This window comes from Wolffia australiana, chromosome 5 (assembly GCF_029677425.1).
Source record: "Wolffia australiana isolate 7733 chromosome 5, ASM2967742v1".
NCBI classification, from domain to species: Eukaryota; Viridiplantae; Streptophyta; class Magnoliopsida; order Alismatales; family Araceae; genus Wolffia; species Wolffia australiana.
Genome location: NC_135839.1, coordinates 2,113,046 through 2,132,853, shown reverse-complemented (window position 1 = coordinate 2,132,853; position 19,808 = coordinate 2,113,046). Strand labels below are relative to the sequence as shown.

The window sequence follows — 19,808 nt, the reverse complement described above, 5'->3', positions numbered from 1 at the left end:
GTTGTAGACGTATCCCTTCCATGATCAACCCAAGATACTATGCTAGCCAACTTTCTATCCAACAGCCATCTTTCTGGCTGTCCATCTATAAATCCATCTATACATATCTATATACCTATCTGTCCATCTATCTTTACAAATATTTTTTTCCGAATTCCTAGTTCATGTTTGACTGTCGCAGAATTATATATCTATATATAAACCCATCTGTCTATCCATCTGTCTTTTAAAAGTATTTTTCTCTGAGTTCCAAGTTCATGGTTTAACTGTCGCAGAATTTTATACTAATGGATTTGTATCAATTCGTCTTTACGTGGATATTTTTTCTAAACTTTCTTATGAATTTCCAGAGAGGTCACATCTATTTCTCCTTTGCTTCTATTGCCATCTGCAACCTTCTTCTCTTTGAAGACATGAATGTAATCACTTTGAGACCAGCGACAAGTCCAATCTCTTCTTCCTAATCTATTAAAAAATAATTCTCTTTTGTCATGGCGAGGTGTAGGTCCTACCCATTTCGTTCTATTTTTCATTTCTTTGTTTCTCTTCTTTGTAAACGTGGTGGGTATTGGTCTCGAGAGGACAATGCCTGCAATAATATTTACTCCTCCCCGTCGGCCACTGACGGTAAGTATAAAGAAAATAAGAGGAATTGGGTTAGCTTCCTAGTTATCTCTCTCTCTCTCCTTCCGTCTCTCTTTCTCCCTCTTTATCTCTCTCCTTCATCCTCTCTTTCTCCCTCTCTATCTATATCTCTCTCTGTCTCCCTCTCTCTCCCTTTCGGTCTTTCTCTCTCTCTTTCTCTCATCTCACTCTCTTCCTTTCCCCCTCTCTCTCTCTTTCTCTTTCTCTCTCTCATCTCTCCCTCTTCCTTTCCCCCTCTCTCTCTGTCCTTATCTCTCCCTCTTCCTTCCCCCTCTCTCCCTCCTCTTTTCTCTGCCTCTTTCTTTCTCTCTCTCTGTCCTTATATCTCCCTCTTCCTTTCCCTCTCTCTCTGTCCTTATCTCTCCCTTTTCCTTTCCCTCTCTCTCTGTCCTTATCTCTCCCTCTTCCTTTCCCTCTCTCTCTCTCTCGCTATCTCTCCCTCTTCCATTTCCTCTCTCTTTCTCTTTCCCCTATCTCCCTATCTCTCCCTCTTCCTTTCCCTCTCTCCCTCTCTCGTTATCTCTCCCTCTTCCTTTCCCTCTCTCTCTCTCTCTCTCTCTCCTTGTCTCTCCCTCTTCCATTCCCTCTCTGTCTCTCTCTCCTTGTCTCTCCCTCTTCCATTCCCTCTCTCTCTCTCTCTCTTTCCCCTCTGTCCCTCTTCCTTCTCTCTCTCTCTTATCTCTCCCTCTTCCATTCCCTCTCTCCCTATCTCTTCCTACCCCTTTCCCCCTCTCCCTCTTGCTCTCTCTCTCTCTCTCTCTTGTTGAAGATCAAGGAGTTATACTCCGTTAATCAACGACAGTAGGGGGCAGGACATGGGCCTACAACCTTGATCTTCAACATCTCTCTCTTCTTCTTCTCTCTCTCTCTACCCCTCATCTCTCTCTGTGTCATAGATCCCTAACAAACGCTATATAGAAGATAACTTGAGTTGGGTTAGCTTCCTATGTCTCTCTCTCTCTTTCTCTCTCTACCCCACATTTCTCTTTGTGTCATAGTTCCCCAACAAAGAGCACAAAGAAGATAACCTGACTTGGGTTAGCTTCCTCTCTCTCTCTAACTCTATCTATCTCCTCGTTCGTTTCCGTTTGTACCATAGTTCCCAAGCGAAGGATATAAAGAAAATGACTGGAGTTGGGTTAGCTTCCTAGGTGTCTCTCTCTCTCCCTCTCTCTCCTCTCCTTCTATAGCTCTTTTCTTCTTGTCATAGCTCCCTAACAAACGCTATATAGAAGATAACTGGAGTTGGGTTAGCTTCCTAAGTCTCTCTCTCTCTAACTCTCACTCTCTCTTCCTCTTCTTCTACCTTTCATCTCTCTGTGTCGCAGCTCGCTAAGAACGGTGTAAGGAAGATAACTGGAGTTGGGTTTGCTTCCTTGGTCTCTCTCTCTCTCTCTCTCTGTGTCTTTCTCTCTCTACTTCTCCCTAGCAAAGGGTACACAGAATTTAATCGTTACTGGGTTTCTTTCCCAGCTGTCTCTCTCTCTCTCTCTTCCTCCCTCTTCCGCTCATCTCTCTGTGTGACATAGCCCCTCTACGAAGGATAGAAATAAGATAGGCATTCCTGGGTTTCTTTCCCAGCTCTCTTTTTCTCTCTTCTCTCTCTCTCTCTCTCTCTCTCTTTCTCTCTCTCCTTCCTACGTCGCTCATCTCTCTGTGTGACATAGCTTCCCTACAAAGGATATACAGAAGATAAGAGTAACTGGGTTTCTTTCCCAGCTCTCTCTCTCTCTCTCTACCCCTATATCTCTCTCTCTCTCTATCTCTCTATAGCTTCCTATTCTAGCAGCGAATGGCCGGAGAATTCTCTGAAGACTTCAGCGAAATGGGGTTCTTTGTCTGCTCGGACGGCAATTTACCAGCTCCCCTCTCAAGCGATCTACCGATTATGACACGTCTACAATGCCCTAAACCAGCAGAGAGGAGGAAGATGGTGGCCTCAAACACAACTATCTCCGCAAAAACAAGGAAAAAAGATGTGGGTCTTTCTTCTCTATCATTCTTCTTCTTCTTGTAGTGTTTTTTTTATTTAATTCAATTAAATTATTCAGAAAATAGAATCATGGGAATTCACCAATTCAACGAATTCTAGTTTGTCACTGAATATTGAAAGAATTTCATGTTTTGGGTGTTGGTTTGGGAAACTCTCAGAGCTCAAGGAAAGGAGTGAGGAGGGGGAAGAGAGAGGAGGATGAGGCTGAGGTGGTGGAGATGAAATCCAAAGAGGTTGTTCATGTCAGAGCAAAGAGAGGTCAAGCCACTGACAGCCACAGTCTAGCTGAAAGGGTATGCTTCTTCACTGTCCTGGTATGAAAGTAATAAATACAATGTGGCCCAAGTTGAAACAATGGTATATCGTTTATTTGACTGATATAAACTTTTCTCAAAATTCTAGAATTCTAGAGATTGCAGGGTTTGTGGAGGACTCAAAATTTTTTATATTTTCTTTTTTGATGACTTTGTTTTAGATAAAAGCTCCATGGGACTCTGGTAAGGAGGATCAATCACAAGAAACCCATATATCTTACTTGTGATGATGTTCTTATTCTTTCAATGCTGAGTTTATACCAGACTATTTAAAAGGTTAAATTCTAGGAGATGTGAGAAATTCAGCAAAAAAGACTTCTAAATTATCACAGACGCTTATAAATATTTTGTTTTGTATTGGCCAATCAACTACCCAAAATACATTTTGAATTAATTTCAGTTGTTTCTTAATTTAGGGCTGCATTTTAGAGTAGCTTAGAATCTCCTGTCGGTGTGATGTAAAAACATTAATATTTGATTGTTGTATAGCAAAAATAAATATTCCGAGTGTGTGGTTGACTAAATATTTTATATAGTATGGTAAACCTAATTAGCATGCATTCATTCATATGAATAAGATGGTGATAGTAACTTATATAGCGCATACAAAACTTAGCATGTGTGGGCATTGAAAATTAACCCACATGCGTTGACACATACTTTATAGATCTTATTCAAGTGGGATATTTGAAGCAACATTAATGAAAGAACACACTTTGATATATTTGCTTTCTTTTACTTATTGTTTCTCCAAGTGGGAACTCACTAAACTTGCTTTAATATTTCAATGAAATTTAATGATTCCTAAAGGTTAGAATCTAGATTAGTTGAAGACTACTAACCGTACATTGAAAGAAAATTTTGATGATACTGTGCTTTGTATGCATTAGATGAGAAGAGAGAAGATAAATGAGAAGATGAGATGCTTGCAAGACCTTGTCCCTGGCTGTTACAAGGTAGATAAACCCTATCTAATCTGTCTTTAATCTTCCACTCTGATTGTCATTGCTATGTACGATCGATCATGGAAGAGGGAGAGACTGAAAAGAGAGAGAGAGTGGATGAGGAGAGAGAAAGATGCGTGTTATAGAGGAAGTTAGAGGGAAACAGTGATGAACTATTTAGGGAAACAGTGAAGAGGAGAATGAGAGAAAGAGCAACATATGGTGAGAAGAGGAGAGAGAGTGAGTGGGAGAAAGACAGAGAGAGAAAAACAAAGAGATACTTGTATAGGTAGCGAGAGGAAAAAACAAAAGGATAGAGATGTAAATTAAGGTAGGGATAAGATTAAGAGTAAGAAAAGAGAACACAAGGGCACCGACTGAGAGAAATAGTAATAAATTCAGAGGGCGAGATAGAGAAGAGAGAGATAAGGAGAGGGAGAGAGATGGGTAGAGAGAGGGAGAAAGATAAGGAGAGGTAGAGGGAGATATGGAGAGAGAGTGACGTAGAGAGAGGGAGAGAGAGAGGTAGAGAGAGATAAGGAGAGGGAGAGAGAGGTAGAGAGAGATGAGGAGAGGAAGAGAGAGAGAGGTAGAGAGAGAGATAAAGAGGTAGAGAGAGATAAGGAGAGGGAGAGAGAGGTAGAGAGAGATAAGGAGAGGAAGAGAGGTAGAGAGAAGGAGAGGGAAAGAGGGAGAGATATGAGAGAGAGGTAGAGAGAGAGAGGAGGGGAGGGATGAGAGAGAGAGGAGGGACAGAGAGAGAAATGGAGAGAGAGAAAGGGAGAGAGAGGGAGAAAGAGATAGGGAGATTGAGCGAGAGGGAGAGACAGAGACAGGAAGGGAGAGATATAGAGAGACAGAATGAGAGAAAGAGAGAGAGAGAGAGTTGGAGGAAAAAAGCCAGAGAGAGCCAGAGAGAGAAAGAGAGAGAGAGAGAGAGGAGGGACAGAGAGAGAAATGGAGAGAGAGAAAGGGAGAGAGAGGGAGAAAGAGATAGGGAGATTGAGCGAGAGGGAGAGACAGAGACAGGAAGGGAGAGATACAGAGAGACAGAATGAGAGAAAGAGAGAGAGAGAGTTGGAGGAAAAAAGCCAGAGAGAGCCAGATAGAGAAAGAGAGAGAGAGAGGGATGAAAAGAGAAAGAGAGGGAGAAAAAAAGTTAAAGAGATAAAAAAGAGAGACAACGAGAGAAAGAAATAGTGATAGAGAGAAAGAGAGAGAGTGAGAGAAAAAGAGAGTCAGAGAGAGAGAGAGAGAAAGAGAGAGGCAGGGAGACACAGAGAGAGGAAAAGGAGATACAGTGAGCGCGACTAAGAGAGAGAAAGAGAAACAGAGAGAGAAAGGGAGAGAGATTGTGTGCTAGAGAGAGAGATGGGTTTTCTTCTAACCCAACACTCTTTCTCTCGTAATAAATTTACAGGCGATGGGAACGGCAGTTCTTCTGGACGAGATAATCAACTACGTTCAGTCTCTACAAAACCAAATCGAGGTGACACTCCTCAGTCATCCCCACCCTTGTCTTTCTTTCTCATCCCCTCTTTCTCTCTCATCCCCTTTCTCTCTCTATTTCCTGCAGTTCCTCTCCATGAAACTCTCTGCAGCCAGTGCGGTGGCCGAGGGAGACGTGGCGGCACAATGGCCGTCGATGGCAGCCCTCCGCTGCCCTTCTTCTAGATTGGACGGCTGGGATCTGCCCTTGCCCCCAGCCCCCCACTCAGAGATCATCGTCAACGAGAACTCCCCCCTCTCCATTAACGTTCATCAGCTGCCACAATGGTACAGCGAGTGATTCATTAACTTCTCAAATTCTAATATATTTTGCATCATAACATCTCAAAAATGTTCTTTTTTTGCTTGATATATAAACACAGATAATTATGAGTCGTTTCTGTAAGTGGGTTCTTAAAAATTTTCAACTTTTGGGAAGAAACTCACCTCAAATACAACTTTAGTCCAAAGTTGTGTTCTCCTCTTTTCAGTCGTTTTATGATAATCTCAATAAATACAACTTTTAATTTATTCTAGGATAAAATACGAATTTATTTAGATGTAGAACTGGTATCTACATAAAATGTTTTCTTTTTGGTTCTAGGAGAGTAAAATTTCATTTGGTGAGTTAATCATAGTTGAACATGTTTCTTGGGAAGTTATTTAATTCATCGTAATTGACATGCATAGTTTTAAAAGATAATTAGATCATAATGTGTCGGCAGACATTGAACGTCATCTTATTATGGAGAAATATACTTCTACATGATACAATAAATCAACTGTTTATTGCAACATTATACTAACCAAATTGGTGACACGCCCAATACCTTAAAATTACAAATGTATCCTTTTTTCCTTTCAATGAAGTGGACATTTGGAGTATGATATCATTCTATATATTCAACTACAAGAAGAAACTCCAAGCCTAATATAATATCACAACATAACTTCTAATATTAAAACATAACATGACTTCTAATCTAGGAGTAAAAAATTAAAATTTTACCAGTAACCCTTTGAATGAATTCTGAGGTGAAGGGGTAAATCGTCCCATCCATAGTCATAATGTCGTTGACTGATGATTTTCTCTCTCTTCTTTCCCTCCTCTCTCCACTTTATCTCTCTTTTCTCATGTGGATAATGAATGATTTGACATATGCTGGGTCTTCATCCAGCAAGAGGAACGTGTCTTCTGCATCTCCCATCTCTCTCTCTTGATCTCCTCACCAAGACACCAATCTTCAGTTTCTCCATCATTTCTCTCTCCTCTTTATCTTCTTCCATCTGTCCCAACGGTTCATTAATCTACATGTCTCTCTCATCAGTCTTCAGTTTCTGCTTCATTTCTCTTTCCTCTTTATCCCCTTTATTTCTCTCTCCTCTTTATTCATTTCTGATTCATCTGTCCCAAGTACTTCTATAAGTCTCACTTTCATATGCACCTAGCAGTTGATTCATTTACATGTCTCTCTCATCAATCTACAGTTTTTCATTCATTTCTCTCTCCTCTTTATCTCCTTCCAAGTGTCACATGTACTTCTCTAAGTCTCCCTTTCCTATACATGTCTCTCTCATCTATCTTCTATTTTTCCTTCATTTCTCCCTCCTCTTTATCTCCTTCCATGTGTCACAAGTACTTCTCTAAGTTTCCTTTTCATGTACATGTCTCTCTCATCAATCTTCCGTTTTTCCTTCATTTCTCTCTCCTCTTTATCTCCTTCCATCTGTCCCAAGTACTTCTCTCAGTTTGCTTTTCATGTATATGTCTCTCTCATCAATCTTCCGTTTTTCCTTCATTTCTCTTTCCTCTTTATCTCCTTCCATCTGTCCCAAGTACTTCTCTCAGTTTGCTTTTCATGTACATGTCTCTCTCATCAGTCTTCAGTTTTTCCTTCATTTCTCTCCTCATTATCTACTTCCCCCCTGTCACAAGTATAAGTCTCAATTTCATCTGTATATATCTCTCATCCTTCTTAAGTATTCCTTCATTTCTCTCTCCTCTTTATCTCCTTCCATCTGTCCCAAGTCCTTAAATAAGTATTGGGACAGATGGAAGGAGATAAAGAGGAGAGAGATATGATGGAGATAAAGAGGACAGATGGAAAGCGATAAGTCTTGCTTTCTTTCATATGCATGTCTCTCTCACCATTCTTCATTTCTCTCTCCTCTTTATCTCCTTTCATCTGTCCCAAGTCCTTCTATACGTCTTGCTTTCAAATGCATGTCTCTCACCGTTCTTCATTTCTCTCTCCTCTTTATCTCCTTCCATAGGTCACAAGTTCTTCTACAAGTCTCCATTTCATACACATATCTCTCTCTCATCAATCTTCAGTTTTTTCTTCATTTCTCAGTCCTCTTTATCTTTTTCCATCAGTCCCAAGTACTATAAGTTTACACTCCCAATGCGCCAAACGGTAGATTCATTTGCATGTCTATCTCCTCTGTTTCTCTCTCTATAATTATGTATGGCCCTTTGCGCCTATTTTTCAAACTACTTTTGCTCTGACATCACTAGATGTCAACATGAGCTCTGTTCATGTCTCTCTCCTCTTTTCTATCTCATCATGTCCATCTCTCTCTACCTTTATCTCTCTATTTATGACGTTCTAAAGGTCATGTCCTTCGACCGTTATCGCGAGTCAAAGCCTTGGAATGGATTTTGTGGAATGCTTTCTGAGAATGGTTTCTGAGAAATCTATTTTGATATTCAAAAAAGGGCAAATTAGATGATATTTAACTAGACCCATTTCACTTTTTACGGTTTTAATTTGTTATTTATTGTTTATTTCTTTTTTTTCAAAGTTTATTTTTCGGAAATATTTTTACCAATTTTTACTTCAATCTTTTAAAAGTACTTTTTACTATTTTATTAGTTTTTATTTTCAAATTTTATTTTATTTTATTTTTTTAATCTTTCTTCTTAACTTTTTTGTTATAAATTTTTTTCTTTTATTTTTTTTATTGTTTGGATTTTCTTATTTTAAAAGATTATATCAATTGTTTTTTATATCTTTCAAGGTTTCCAAATTTAATTCATTTAATAATCTACTTTATTCATTTAAATTTTCAACTTTTTGAAATTTAATTTTTTACTTTATTCATTCATTTTTTTTCTCATTTTTAATTTTTCAACTTTCCCAAATTTTATTCATTTAATATTCTAGTTTCATTCTTTTAAAGTTTTTATATTTAACGTTTTTAATTTGTCAAGTTTCATTCAGCTAACTTTTTATTTTACATTTTTTAATGTTTTTAATTTTATTCATTTGATGTTTTTTACATATTTGATTTTTCCATTTTTCCAAAATGTATCTATTTAATTCTCAAGTTTTATTTATTGAAGATTTTTATGTGTAATGTTTTTCCAAAATTTTCCAAAATTTTCCAAAATTTATCCATTTAATTCTCAAGTTTTATTCGTTTCAAGTTTTTAATTTTTATAATTTTATTCATCAAATTTTCTAATATTATTAATTTTAAATTTTATTTTAAATTTTTTAAAAATTAAAAATTTACCTAATTTTATTCATGTCAAATTTTGATTTTTAGCATTGTTAATTGTTTATTTATTTTATTTTTCTTCTTCTTCGTCTTCGTTGGCAGGCTTGTAGAAGTTGAAGAAGAGCAGTAGAGCAGAGGAAGAAGAAAGAAGAGAAGAGAGACGATTACTTGTATCAAAATGATGGCCTCGAGTTCCAATTCGGAACGGCGGGCGTCTGATTCGTCCTCCTCGATCAGGTTTCATCCCTCCCAATCCTCGCCGGATCGATTTCCTCTTTTATTTGAAAGGTTTTGGTCTACTTAGTCCTCTCGGTGTGATTTTTCTTGAATGATTTCGGTCCGGGGCTTCAAATTTCCTTATGAGAATAATGTACGTGAATTTCTTGTCTATTTTCATCTTATTTCTGGAAACGAGGTCAACAGAAAATTTTATTTCCATGTTTATTCATGTTTTCCGTCACGCGCTGTAAGCTTGGTGTGATTTTTTTTTTCACTTCAATTGAAACGTTGTAAGCGTCTTCGGATCGTGTTTGCTGTGTTTTGTGTTCTTAGGTAAACTTGTGTGCTGCGGATTTGCGATATTTTTGAAATGGAGATATTAACATTTGCATAATCTTAATCATTGGCCAGGGACTCTCGACATTGATATTAAAGGCGTTTTAATTGGTAGAATAGTGCCGTGGACGGCTTATAAACTCTCTAGACATTGATATTAAAGGGTTTGAGATGATATCCAAATTCTGTTCGATCTATGCTCAAATTACCAATCATGTTTAAATCTATTATCTCTGAGTGTTGGAATATGGCCTAGCATATAAATTTTTTTGAAATATAAAAGGGTGAACACCCGATGAATCGGTGAACCTTTGTATAAATATAAATATAAAAGGACTAGAATAAATTTATGATATGATTGAACTTCCCAATGTTCCATTGGGATGAGAATCCCTTCCACTTGGGAGAATGCCCGATGAAATTCTGTATTTGGTTTTATTTGTATCATTTTCTCGAAGAGTACTGTGTTCTTTAGGTCTTATGTATCCGCTTTTATCTATATAATCTTATCCTCGGGTGCCGTCTTGTTTCTTGTTTTGTGTATTGAACGGATGAGGTTCTGTTATTATGAATGGCAGGTCTTCTTCTCCAGCCGGGTTTATTCTGAGAGATGGATTCACGTTTTTTGTAGAGTACAAGTTGGTCGTAGATTATTTAATTGCCAAGGGAGGTTGAGATAGAGACCTTAGGTAGGTCGCCTCAGGGATGATCTTGAAAGTGTAGAGAGGGATAAAGAGAGAGAAAGAGAAAGATAGGAAGAATACTTTACAGTTGGCAATTTCTTTGGTTTCAGTTACTGTAAAATGGTAAATCATGGAATGAACGAGTAGATTGCATTCTTCACCATGACTTCTAGAGCTCTGACTCTCAAAATAAGGGTGGCTGGACCGTTGCAAATCTGAATATGTTTCTTATTTTATTCCCTTGACACATTTTTTCTGCAGTATTTCTCCATTACTTGTGGTATATATGCTCCGACTTTTGAAATTCTGATATGAGAATAGGGATGAATTCATCTTTTACATAAAAATAATTCGAGATTCTGAAATCTTGAAATCTATCCTACTCTGAAAAAGTGGAAATCGCTCTTCTTGCCCGAAAAGTTGGATGAGAATGGCCCTCTTCCATACCGATGAGATGGAAATCATAGCAATTATTTTTCTTGCATATTAATGAATCAGAATTACAGAAACACTTCCAGTTTTTTCTGATCATACCTCCTAAATATTTGATGTTAAAGGAATCTCCTTTCAAATTCATATTTGAATAAAAATTAAACATTTGTTTCTCCTTTAGAAAATTTCTACCCTGTTTTGTATTAAGAGGTGATGATTCATCCGTAATGAATATAATATAAAAATACCAAAAAAGGCAAAAAAAAGAATGAAAATTTTAGTCTTCTATATTTATCTGTTATCCATCCTGGAGTTTTGGGCTGACTCTTACTAAGATTGCAAACGAAAATAACAATGGTGCTTCCTGTATTGTCTACATTGGTTCTATGATACAAACCCCAACACCTCTGTGGGGTATTTCTGTCATTTAGGTGCATTAGTCTTTTCTCCCTTTGTGTTTGTTTGTTTAAAAAAGGGTATCCCTTCTTAGTTTGGAACTAAAACAAGGTTTCTATCATACTGGCAGAGGCAGGTTAAGGGTTCTTGACCCTAACTCTTGCCTACGTCCAAGAAAATCTAGCTGGTTCTTACAGAAGGTCTTCATCTCAGACTCCAGTGGGGACTGTCTAGCGCCTTGAGCCACCTTCGAGATAATGTAGCTTGAGTCTACATCAGATAACTACTGTTTTTCTTCATAATCAAGTTCCCTCGTCACAGAGAATGAAAGATGATAGAGGGTTGGCTGAGAAAACCACTTTGAGAGCTTCTTCCCTACCTCCATCCTATTGATCTTCATTTTAAAATAACTCTAAACTCAAGCATTTCTTCGTAACACCCTAGTGTTGCAGACTGTTCTGATGGAAAATATCAAATTCCCGGTCAATCTTGCTATCTAGTTAACAGTTTGGTCATTTGAATATCACATACAATGTATTTCAACTCTCAGGGTGAGCAGATGTTTGGACCTAATGTGGTGTAAAGTACAGTATTTTGACGACCAAATCAAGTGGCAATCCTTCTTGTACCTTATTTACAATCTTGGATTTGACTTGGAGTAATGATGAGATCCTGTGGGATAAAAAAAATTGGATCGCTTCAATCACTCTTTCTAGAAAGCTTTTTCCACTTTCTTTCCTTAATAACTATTCAAACTTTAAATTTCTTCAATCGGATCATGATTGAAGCATGGTTATGGATTAATTTAACAATCGCCCTGCTGTAGAAAATTTCTACGGTTTCTTCTATTATATTATCCCACCAGCTTTCCCCTTATGTTCCCTCTGAAAATAATAGTAAATATATTTTGATTACTTCAGTTCTGAATTTTCTCTCTTTAATTTCATTACAGCCAGAGGCCCTTGCAGATAATTCACCTCCTAGGCATATTTTTGAGAATATGGTCAATTTACTCGCTGTACCATTATCTTTCAAGTTCGAAGGTCTCGGCGGTCCTTTTCCTCTATTGTTCGCTCGTTCCAGCATCCATAATATTTTTAGCTCTGCAGAAGCCTTGGAGAGGAAAGTCCATGTCTAATTCACAGGTTAATGCACCTCCTTACTCCGAATTTGCATCGTTATTTATGCTTTCACCCTTGCATTATTATATTTAATATACAAATTTCCAGTTATTGTGATGATGTCTAGTTTTTCAGGTTATGCCTTCTATTATCAATGGCGGGATAGTTGCATTTTACTACATCTTGTGGGCTAAAGGGCTCCAAACATGTGGGCCTTTGATGTGAGTTCTGGTTAAGTGTGGAACCTTTTTAAGCTTCATCTCTCTACAGCTTTTTAACATTTTTTCTTTGTATTTCTTGCTCGGAGCCATCTATCTCACCCAAATAATACTCCTTTGTCATGGCGTCATTTCTATTATGTGGTTCTAGGTTCTGTCCATATTATGCAGATTTGGCTGGTTTTACTCATTTATAATATATTTAGTCAAATTTGAGATGAATAAATCAATCATCTTGCTTTGCATATCTTAATTCTGTATAACTTGCGTCTTCATTGACTTTAAGTTTTTGTGTAATGTGGACTCGTTATGACATAGTTCTTGCGAATATAGTTTGATCTTCTGTTCATTATTTTATTTATCTTGAATCTTTCATGTCAGTTACATTTATGGGCTCAGTTCGTCATAGGAATGGAAACCTTTTTTGCTTTAGGCAATATCAAAACTTCTCAACTCTAACAGTAATGTAAGGAAATAAAGTTATCATGCAGCATATTCACGTCACACGCAAGAGGATTCAGTACACCTAGCTCTCGAGGTAATTTTAGTTAACTTCAACACATAGCATTGTGATAGAGACCTCTGGTAGGTCTCCATGAGGGAATGATGTTGGAAGGATAGAAAGAGAGTGTGTGTGTGAGAGAGAGAGAAATATAGAAGTAAGAAACATTACATGCCTGGATCAGCACTTGAATCTCCTTGAGAAGGATCTCCCCACTAATTCAGCAAGTTCTTGACTGACCTCCTCAGGGGAGGGCTACTTCTATTTGAATGGAGACTACCCTTAAATAAACTACCCTGATAGGGATTGAGGATCCTATACGTGGCATGTTTTAAATTAAGAAGACCAATAATTTCCTCCACTAATTTTATAGTTTTTAAGTTTTAGTCAACGGCCAGTTGCTAGTGGTTTTTTTTCCTAAGACAAGGTTTAACAATTGACAAAGCTTCTCTTGCATCCTCAGAGCTGTTCTAGCCGAATATTCCGGTGCTTCGCTTGGAGTCCTCTCTGCAGTAATGTATGGTTGGAGAAGCCAATTATGGAGAAAGGTGAATATCTGAAATTTACTTGAGCCTATTGTTTGATCATAATCCGCACAATACACCTACATATTATTTCGAATTTCGTCAAAAAAAATATTTCGAAGTAAACCAGGTAAATGCTTATAATCATCAACATCATTCTTTCCGTGAAGTTTCCAATTTGAATTTGAATTTATCAGGTCGCTGGACTATTGGCGATGCTGGCATCATTCTATTTCCTATCGCAGGGATGGGCTACAAGGACATACTCACCCTTTTGTATCCTTCAAAACTTAATCTGCTTCTTATTAGAATTTTCATATAATTTATTGAAAAATATTCCTACTCCCTAGACCTGAAAACCCTAAACTCTAAACCTGATCTTGTTATTTTTCATTTTATGGGATAATTTTTTAAGTTTATTCTGCTTGATCAACTTGACCGATTTCAGATACAATTGGTCCCACGCCTTTAGTTCAGACCACAGAGACATTTGGAGTCCGTGAGATGATATTTCCGTTAGCCGCTGGAATCTTGTCTGCTTTACGAAGAGTGATCGCGCGGCGCTTATCACTAAAGGCAATGCCTCTACAGAAACATCCGCAGATAAATTCTCAGGATATTTCAGAAGTTTAGACATCCGAATTTCGAATTTTTTGTGATATTTGATAAAAATAAAATAAAATCCGTTTTTCCCTAAGAGATCAAGAACTAACATTCCGGGATAATTAATGACTCAAAATTTTAATTTCAGAATCAACTGAAGAGGCGGTTGCATGCGATAACCATGGTTTCTGCTGCTTGCTTTCTATTCCCCTTCGCCGTATGGGATTCAATCTCGGTATAGTCCCATTAGTATTCTGATGTGAGATATATCATTTACTGTAAACAAGAAAATGATTCTCTTAATCTGAGAATAGTGATTACAAGGGTTTATATAGGGGGCCCTAATGGGCCAAAGATAGAAGGGGCCAAATATAGAGAGGGCCAAACATAGAGAGGGCCAAATAATGCTCAACACTCCCCCTCAAGCTGGAGCGTGGATGTTTTCCACACCCAGCTTGGAACAGAGCTCTTCAAACCGAGGAGCATGAAGCCCTTTGGTGAAGATATCTGCTAGCTGTTCAGCGGACGGAACATATGGCGTGCAAAAATTTCCCGATTCAAGCTTCTCTTTGATGAAATGACGATCAATCTCGATGTGCTTTGTACGGTCATGCTGAACGGGATCATGAGCAATGCTAATCGCCGATTTGTTGTCGCAGAACAGCTGGACAGGAGAGCTAACTGGACACCGTAGTTCCCGGAGGAGCTCGGTAATCCAAAGTGCTTCGCAAAGACCATGCGCCAGAGCACGGAACTCCGCTTCAGCACTCGAGCGGGAGACCACCTTCTGCTTCTTACTCCTCCACGTAATCAAGTTGCCGCCCAAGAAGGTGCAATAGCCCGATGTTGCTCTGTTGCACGCGCTTCCGTTGAAGCTTGTAGCACGTCTCCTTGGAGTGGCCCCGCTTCTTGCAATAATTGCAAAAGAGAGAGGGATCACCCTTTGGAGACTCCTCAGACCGAGTAGTCGGATCACGCGGCAAAGAACCGGGTGGTGTATGCCGTCGATGGGCGCGCGGAGAGGACTGAGCTACAAGTGCCGTGACCGGGGTCTGCACCTGCTGGAAGCGAGATTCTTCAATTCTGGCACTGCGAAGAGCATCCTTGAAGGTAAGCTCCTTCTCCCGATGGATTAGCTGAGCCCGTAGCGACTCATACTCCGGGTTCAGTCCCATGAGGAACTGGAACACCCGAAGTTGAAGAGTGTACTTGCGATCCACCGAGTGAGGATCCGGTGGCATGTAGTGGTCGATCTCATTCCACAAGGAGATGAGCTCCGTACTGTACTCCATAATGGTCCGGTCCCCTTGCCGCAGATTGGAGGCCCGATGCACCAACTCATACAAAGTGGCGATATTATGCTTCTTGGGTGACTCTCAGCGCCGCTTCCCAGACTGCCTTAGCCGACTCCAGGGACAGAAATTCACCCATAACGCTGGGTGAAATGCTGTCCAAGAGCCAGCGATGAACAATCCTCGACATCCAGCCAATCGTAGTACCGGATCGGTCCGAGGAGGTCCGTCTTCAGAAGGTGGCGCATGAGGCGCCTTTAGGGTAATTTGGACGTACTGGCGCCATTGCAACAGATTAAAGCCAGTGAACATGCCATCTGGCGGCATCCGAGGCAAAGAGAAAGGTCCTGGGGAGGAAGACCAGTTTCCCGACTCAATAGGCGCCGCAGGTGCATGTGGCGTCGAAGCCGGCGTCGAGTTTGGCGTAACCGAGGAGGTCGGAGCTTCAGGTGACTCAGCAGCAGCAATAGGATTCGTCATTGCTGAGATTTGGCCAAAGGAGAGGTGCTGAGATGGCTTGGACAGCACAAACGGCAGATGAAGGCCCAGTCAAAGCAACGCCCACAGTCGAAGCAAAGCTCACGGACGGCAGGCCGGACAAGCGTGCAGGAGGCTAAGGACAGCCAAAGACAAGCAAAGACAACCGTGCGCGGCGGTGGGCGGCCGTGCGTGGCGGAGCGCGGTCGTGCGCGGCTGTTGCGGTTGTGCGCGGCCGTGTGCGGCTGCGCGCGGCTGTGCGCGGCTGCGTGCGGGGCTGTCGCGGCTGTGCGCGGCCGTAAAAGCTCTGCGCGCGGCCGAAGAATGCGGAGCGCGGTGTGCGGCAGCTGCGGCTGTGCGAGGGCGACGGCTGAGCGCAGAGGGCAACGGCGGTGCGCGAGATCAGGCTGGCCGGAGAGCTGCCTGCGATCTGAGCGCAGGAGGAGGAGAGTCCCAAGAACCCAGATTAGGGTTAGGGTTAGGGCTCTGATACCATGTAAACAAGAAAATGATTCTCTTAATCTGAGAATAGTGATTACAAGGGTTTATATAGGGGGCCCTAATGGGCCAAAGATAGAAGGGGCCAAATATAGAGAGGGCCAAACATAGAGAGGGCCAAATAATGCTCAACATTTACATTTTTCACCGTCACTTGTCTTATAAATTGCTCTCTCCTAATACTTTGTCTTTGGTTAAATCAACTCCAGGGTTCTTATGATAGCATTACAAGTGCTGCGTTTCCCACTTGGGCATACCTCAGCACCGTTATTTTTGGAATTGTTCTCATCTTCTATGTTGATAATCTTGCAGAGGAGAGGTATGCCGCTTGAATATCTTACAATCCATTGTTTCTGTCGGCTTATCCTGTTTTCTCCCATGGTCTTAGTGTTTCTTGGTAAAATGGTGATCATTTTTCAGTGTTTGGATAAATAGATAAAGTAGGGAATGTGATGAATTTGTCGTCATCATTTTCATTGTCATCTCCATCATCATCCCTAAAATTTTCCATTATAGTCGTCATCCATGGATGGTTTGGACAAATGGATAAACAAAATTATGTTCGACAGTAGCATGATAATGACGAATCTTGGAAACTGGCTGACAATGACAATGACAAAACATTATCATCGGCTCATGGACGATGACAAACTTTTCATTGCACTATCATCAACGACGAATAGAGGATGAAGAGAATCATGAACCGTAGTAGAAGCCTAAAGTTGTCAAAATCTGATTAAGATGATTGAGAATCACGATCTGGTCAGAGTCTCTACAGCTACTTGAAAACATCACCAACTTCTAGTCCGATTGCTTTCTTTTTTATTTTTCTAGCATTTAATGCCATTTACGCTGACTTTTCTTCAAAACTTTAACGACAATAGAAAAATGCAGCCCCATCTCTATTTTGACAATTTTTTTGTCATTCATGTTTCCTTTTTGAGCAATATGGTTTGGAAGCGAATTAAATTGAAATCCAATACTTCTGTTTATTGCATTTATCTGCAGATTACATCTTGTTTTCTCCTCTCCGAGGCATTTGATTGGAGCTGGAGGATGCGTTATTCTTATGGAGGTCACCTACAAAATGGATTTTTCTCTTGTTGGTTTTCTCATCTGCTCCATCGTCCTTGCTCTTGGTATGTTATTCCAGCATCTAATGTTGAATCATTGCTGCTTATCATTATCTATGCAACTGAATTTTTTCCCTTTTTTGTGCCCAATTATTCTTTTAGCTTTTTTATGAATTCGTTTAGATGCCTAATGTGGAAATCATTGTTGTTTATTATGATTTATGCAATTCCTATCACAAATGTGGAAATCATCACAAACGTTAATTTTCCCTCTTTATTTCCAATTATTATTGTAGCTTTTTTGTGAGTTCTTTTGAATGCCTAAAACCATTGTTATTTTTTATCTCTCCTATCTTTCTTCAAAAAATAAATTAATAATTTCTGTTTATCAGATCTTGAATAGTGTTTTGATCCACGATGAATTCTTGCCTAATGTTTTGTGCATTCTTTTGAATCCCTAATGTGGAAATTATTGCTGTTCATTATCATATTTGCAACTGTTAATGTGTCCCGTTTTACTTTTTATTATTTTTTAAGATTTTTTTGTGATTTTTTTTGAATGCCTTATGTGGAAATTATTGATGTTTATTATGATATATGCAACTGTTAATCTGTCCATTTTTACTTTTAATTTTTCTTGTAGCTTTTTGTGAATTCTTTTGAATGCCTAATGTGGAAATCATCGCTGTTTATTATGATCTATGCAACTGTTACTTTCTTGTAGCTTTTTTGTTAATTATTTTGGATGCCTGAGGCAGAAACCATGGATGTTTATTATCATCTATCCCACTGTTACTTTTTCCCTTTTTATTCTCAATTATTCCTGCAGCTTTTTACTTGAATTTTTCCAATGCTGTCACTAAGTAGTTTGAAATTTTTGAATAATATTTTAGGCATTTTTGAAGCAACATCTTTGGAAAGAATAAGGAAATCACCTCTTGCTATTGACCTATCTGAGATGGCCTTGCATTATCAGCAGCAGGGATCACCACTTCCAACATGAAATGACCAGAATAACCTCTTCTTTTTTTGGTTTTCTTTTTTATCAGTGTGCTCTGAAGCAGTTGGCATCTGGGTTACATGATTGAAACTCTTTATTTTGATATGATTGATCAAAGTAATATTGATTCATCTTATGTAGGTTTGTTATTAATTTGTTCATCTAATTATGAAAAATGTTATAAAAGCAAATAATTTAACACTCTGTACCATCAGAAATCTCTGAGATACTTCCATGATCTGATGAATGATATTTACAAACCATGGCAAAAAATGGTGAGAAAATAAGAGTAAGCAATGTCTGTAAAAAGACCTACTTTTTGAAGGGTGAGATTAGTGTTTAAAGGGTTTCATATTGGACACATTCAGAGTTAGATTTTTTTTTCATTCAATGTTATTTTATATATACATGTCCAATCACATGAATTTAAGTAAATTATTATATTTTAATTAAAAATATTGATGATATAGTTATAACCAAACTAACAAATGTTACATGGTTGTGACTTCAAACTTCATGGATGGAGAAAAAGTGACATAATGAATTTTAAAATATTTAATTTTCACAAAAAAAGTTTGTAAATATGTTATATGAATAATTTTGCAACAATGACTGGACTTTATAGTAATGAGTCACAAAATAATATATACAACAGTGATTTCAGTGAAAGACAAATCATCATAATGGTGGCTGAATTCCATCCCATTGCATGAAACAAAAATGACATCAACTTAGTATGGAAACAAAATGTGGGTTCTAATCTGTTACTGCCGCAAGAAAAGGCGTCGAATTGAGACTCGGAGACGAGGAGGCAGGGTCAACATGAATCAGACCAAGGTTCAAGCAAGGGCTAACCCCAAGTCAAAGGCATAGAGGAGTACAGAAGGTCACATAATTCAAAGGCATAGAGGTGAATTAGCAATAAAAGGGCGATGTACTAGCAGCAGGTGAACCTGGTTTATTCCCATTTATTCTAGTTGATATCATACTTGTGATGCAAAGCATGGGGAAAGTTACATTGGAAAGAATGGATATCTATTATACAATTAAATTTTAAGGTAAGTATAAGAAGTAGATATAGACAAGTGTGCTGTTTCTCAAAGAGGTGAGTAGTAATTTTTACATTGAGATTGATACAAGATTGGGGCCCCATTGAACCATTGGGTTAATGAGATAGTAAGGGGAACCATTCAAAAAGTAAGAAACTTCACTCACAGCTGGAAAGATGTAAGTGTTGGAATCTGAGTTTGCAGTGTAATAACTTTTCTATAGGATATATTAGTATTTTAGTCTTGCTTATGTCATCATAAGTAAAAGAAACTTTTATGTAATATAACTTGTTTTTAACTCTTGCAGTTGGTATTCTTTAATGGAATTGAGAAACAGGTCAACTATGTTAAGAAAAATTGTTCATAGTTCAGAAATCTAGCAAACTTCAACTTTGACTCACATCCTAAGGACTAAATGAACTAATTTCAACTTTCTAGTGTAGCTAATTCACTATATTTACTGTATCTTCCAATTTGTCAACATCCCAAAGTCATCT

The 19,808-nt window shown here is 38.7% G+C and overlaps 2 protein-coding genes across 3 annotated transcripts; both read left to right on the top strand.

Annotated features, from left to right (window-relative positions):
- Positions 1 to 590: 590 nt before the first annotated feature.
- On the top strand, positions 591 to 5,785 carry LOC144703038 (transcription factor BEE 1-like). Its single transcript, XM_078575114.1, has 5 exons — positions 591 to 2,623; positions 2,797 to 2,931; positions 3,843 to 3,908; positions 5,317 to 5,385; positions 5,473 to 5,785. The coding sequence occupies exons 1-5, from the start codon at positions 2,438 to 2,440 to the stop codon at positions 5,683 to 5,685; spliced, it is 669 nt and encodes a 222-aa protein (XP_078431240.1). The 5' UTR covers positions 591 to 2,437; the 3' UTR covers positions 5,686 to 5,785.
- A 3,199-nt stretch (positions 5,786 to 8,984) lies between these two features.
- LOC144703037 (zinc transporter) lies at positions 8,985 to 18,398 on the top strand. 2 transcript variants are annotated; one of them, XM_078575111.1, is made up of 10 exons: positions 8,985 to 9,125; positions 11,907 to 12,099; positions 12,211 to 12,296; positions 13,259 to 13,343; positions 13,517 to 13,595; positions 13,768 to 13,895; positions 14,071 to 14,157; positions 16,399 to 16,508; positions 17,198 to 17,328; positions 18,156 to 18,398. In XM_078575111.1, the coding sequence occupies exons 1-10, from the start codon at positions 9,067 to 9,069 to the stop codon at positions 18,263 to 18,265; spliced, it is 1,068 nt and encodes a 355-aa protein (XP_078431237.1). In that variant the 5' UTR covers positions 8,985 to 9,066; the 3' UTR covers positions 18,266 to 18,398. The 2 variants fall into 2 exon arrangements, with proteins under 2 accessions (XP_078431237.1, XP_078431239.1); XM_078575113.1 differs by lacking the exon at positions 14,071 to 14,157.
- Positions 18,399 to 19,808: the final 1,410 nt, after the last annotated feature.

Coding starts and splice junctions, on each gene's coding strand:
- LOC144703038 (XM_078575114.1), top strand. CDS start 2,438: ATGGCCGGAGAATTCTCTGAAGACTTCAGCGAAATGGGGTTCTTTGTC. Junction 3,909..5,316: donor TTGTCCCTGGCTGTTACAAG/GTAGATAAACCC, acceptor ATAAATTTACAG/GCGATGGGAACGGCAGTTCT. Junction 5,386..5,472: donor CTCTACAAAACCAAATCGAG/GTGACACTCCTC, acceptor TATTTCCTGCAG/TTCCTCTCCATGAAACTCTC.
- LOC144703037 (XM_078575111.1), top strand. CDS start 9,067: ATGATGGCCTCGAGTTCCAATTCGGAACGGCGGGCGTCTGATTCGTCC. Junction 9,126..11,906: donor GATTCGTCCTCCTCGATCAG/GTTTCATCCCTC, acceptor ATTTCATTACAG/CCAGAGGCCCTTGCAGATAA. Junction 14,158..16,398: donor CCGTATGGGATTCAATCTCG/GTATAGTCCCAT, acceptor AATCAACTCCAG/GGTTCTTATGATAGCATTAC.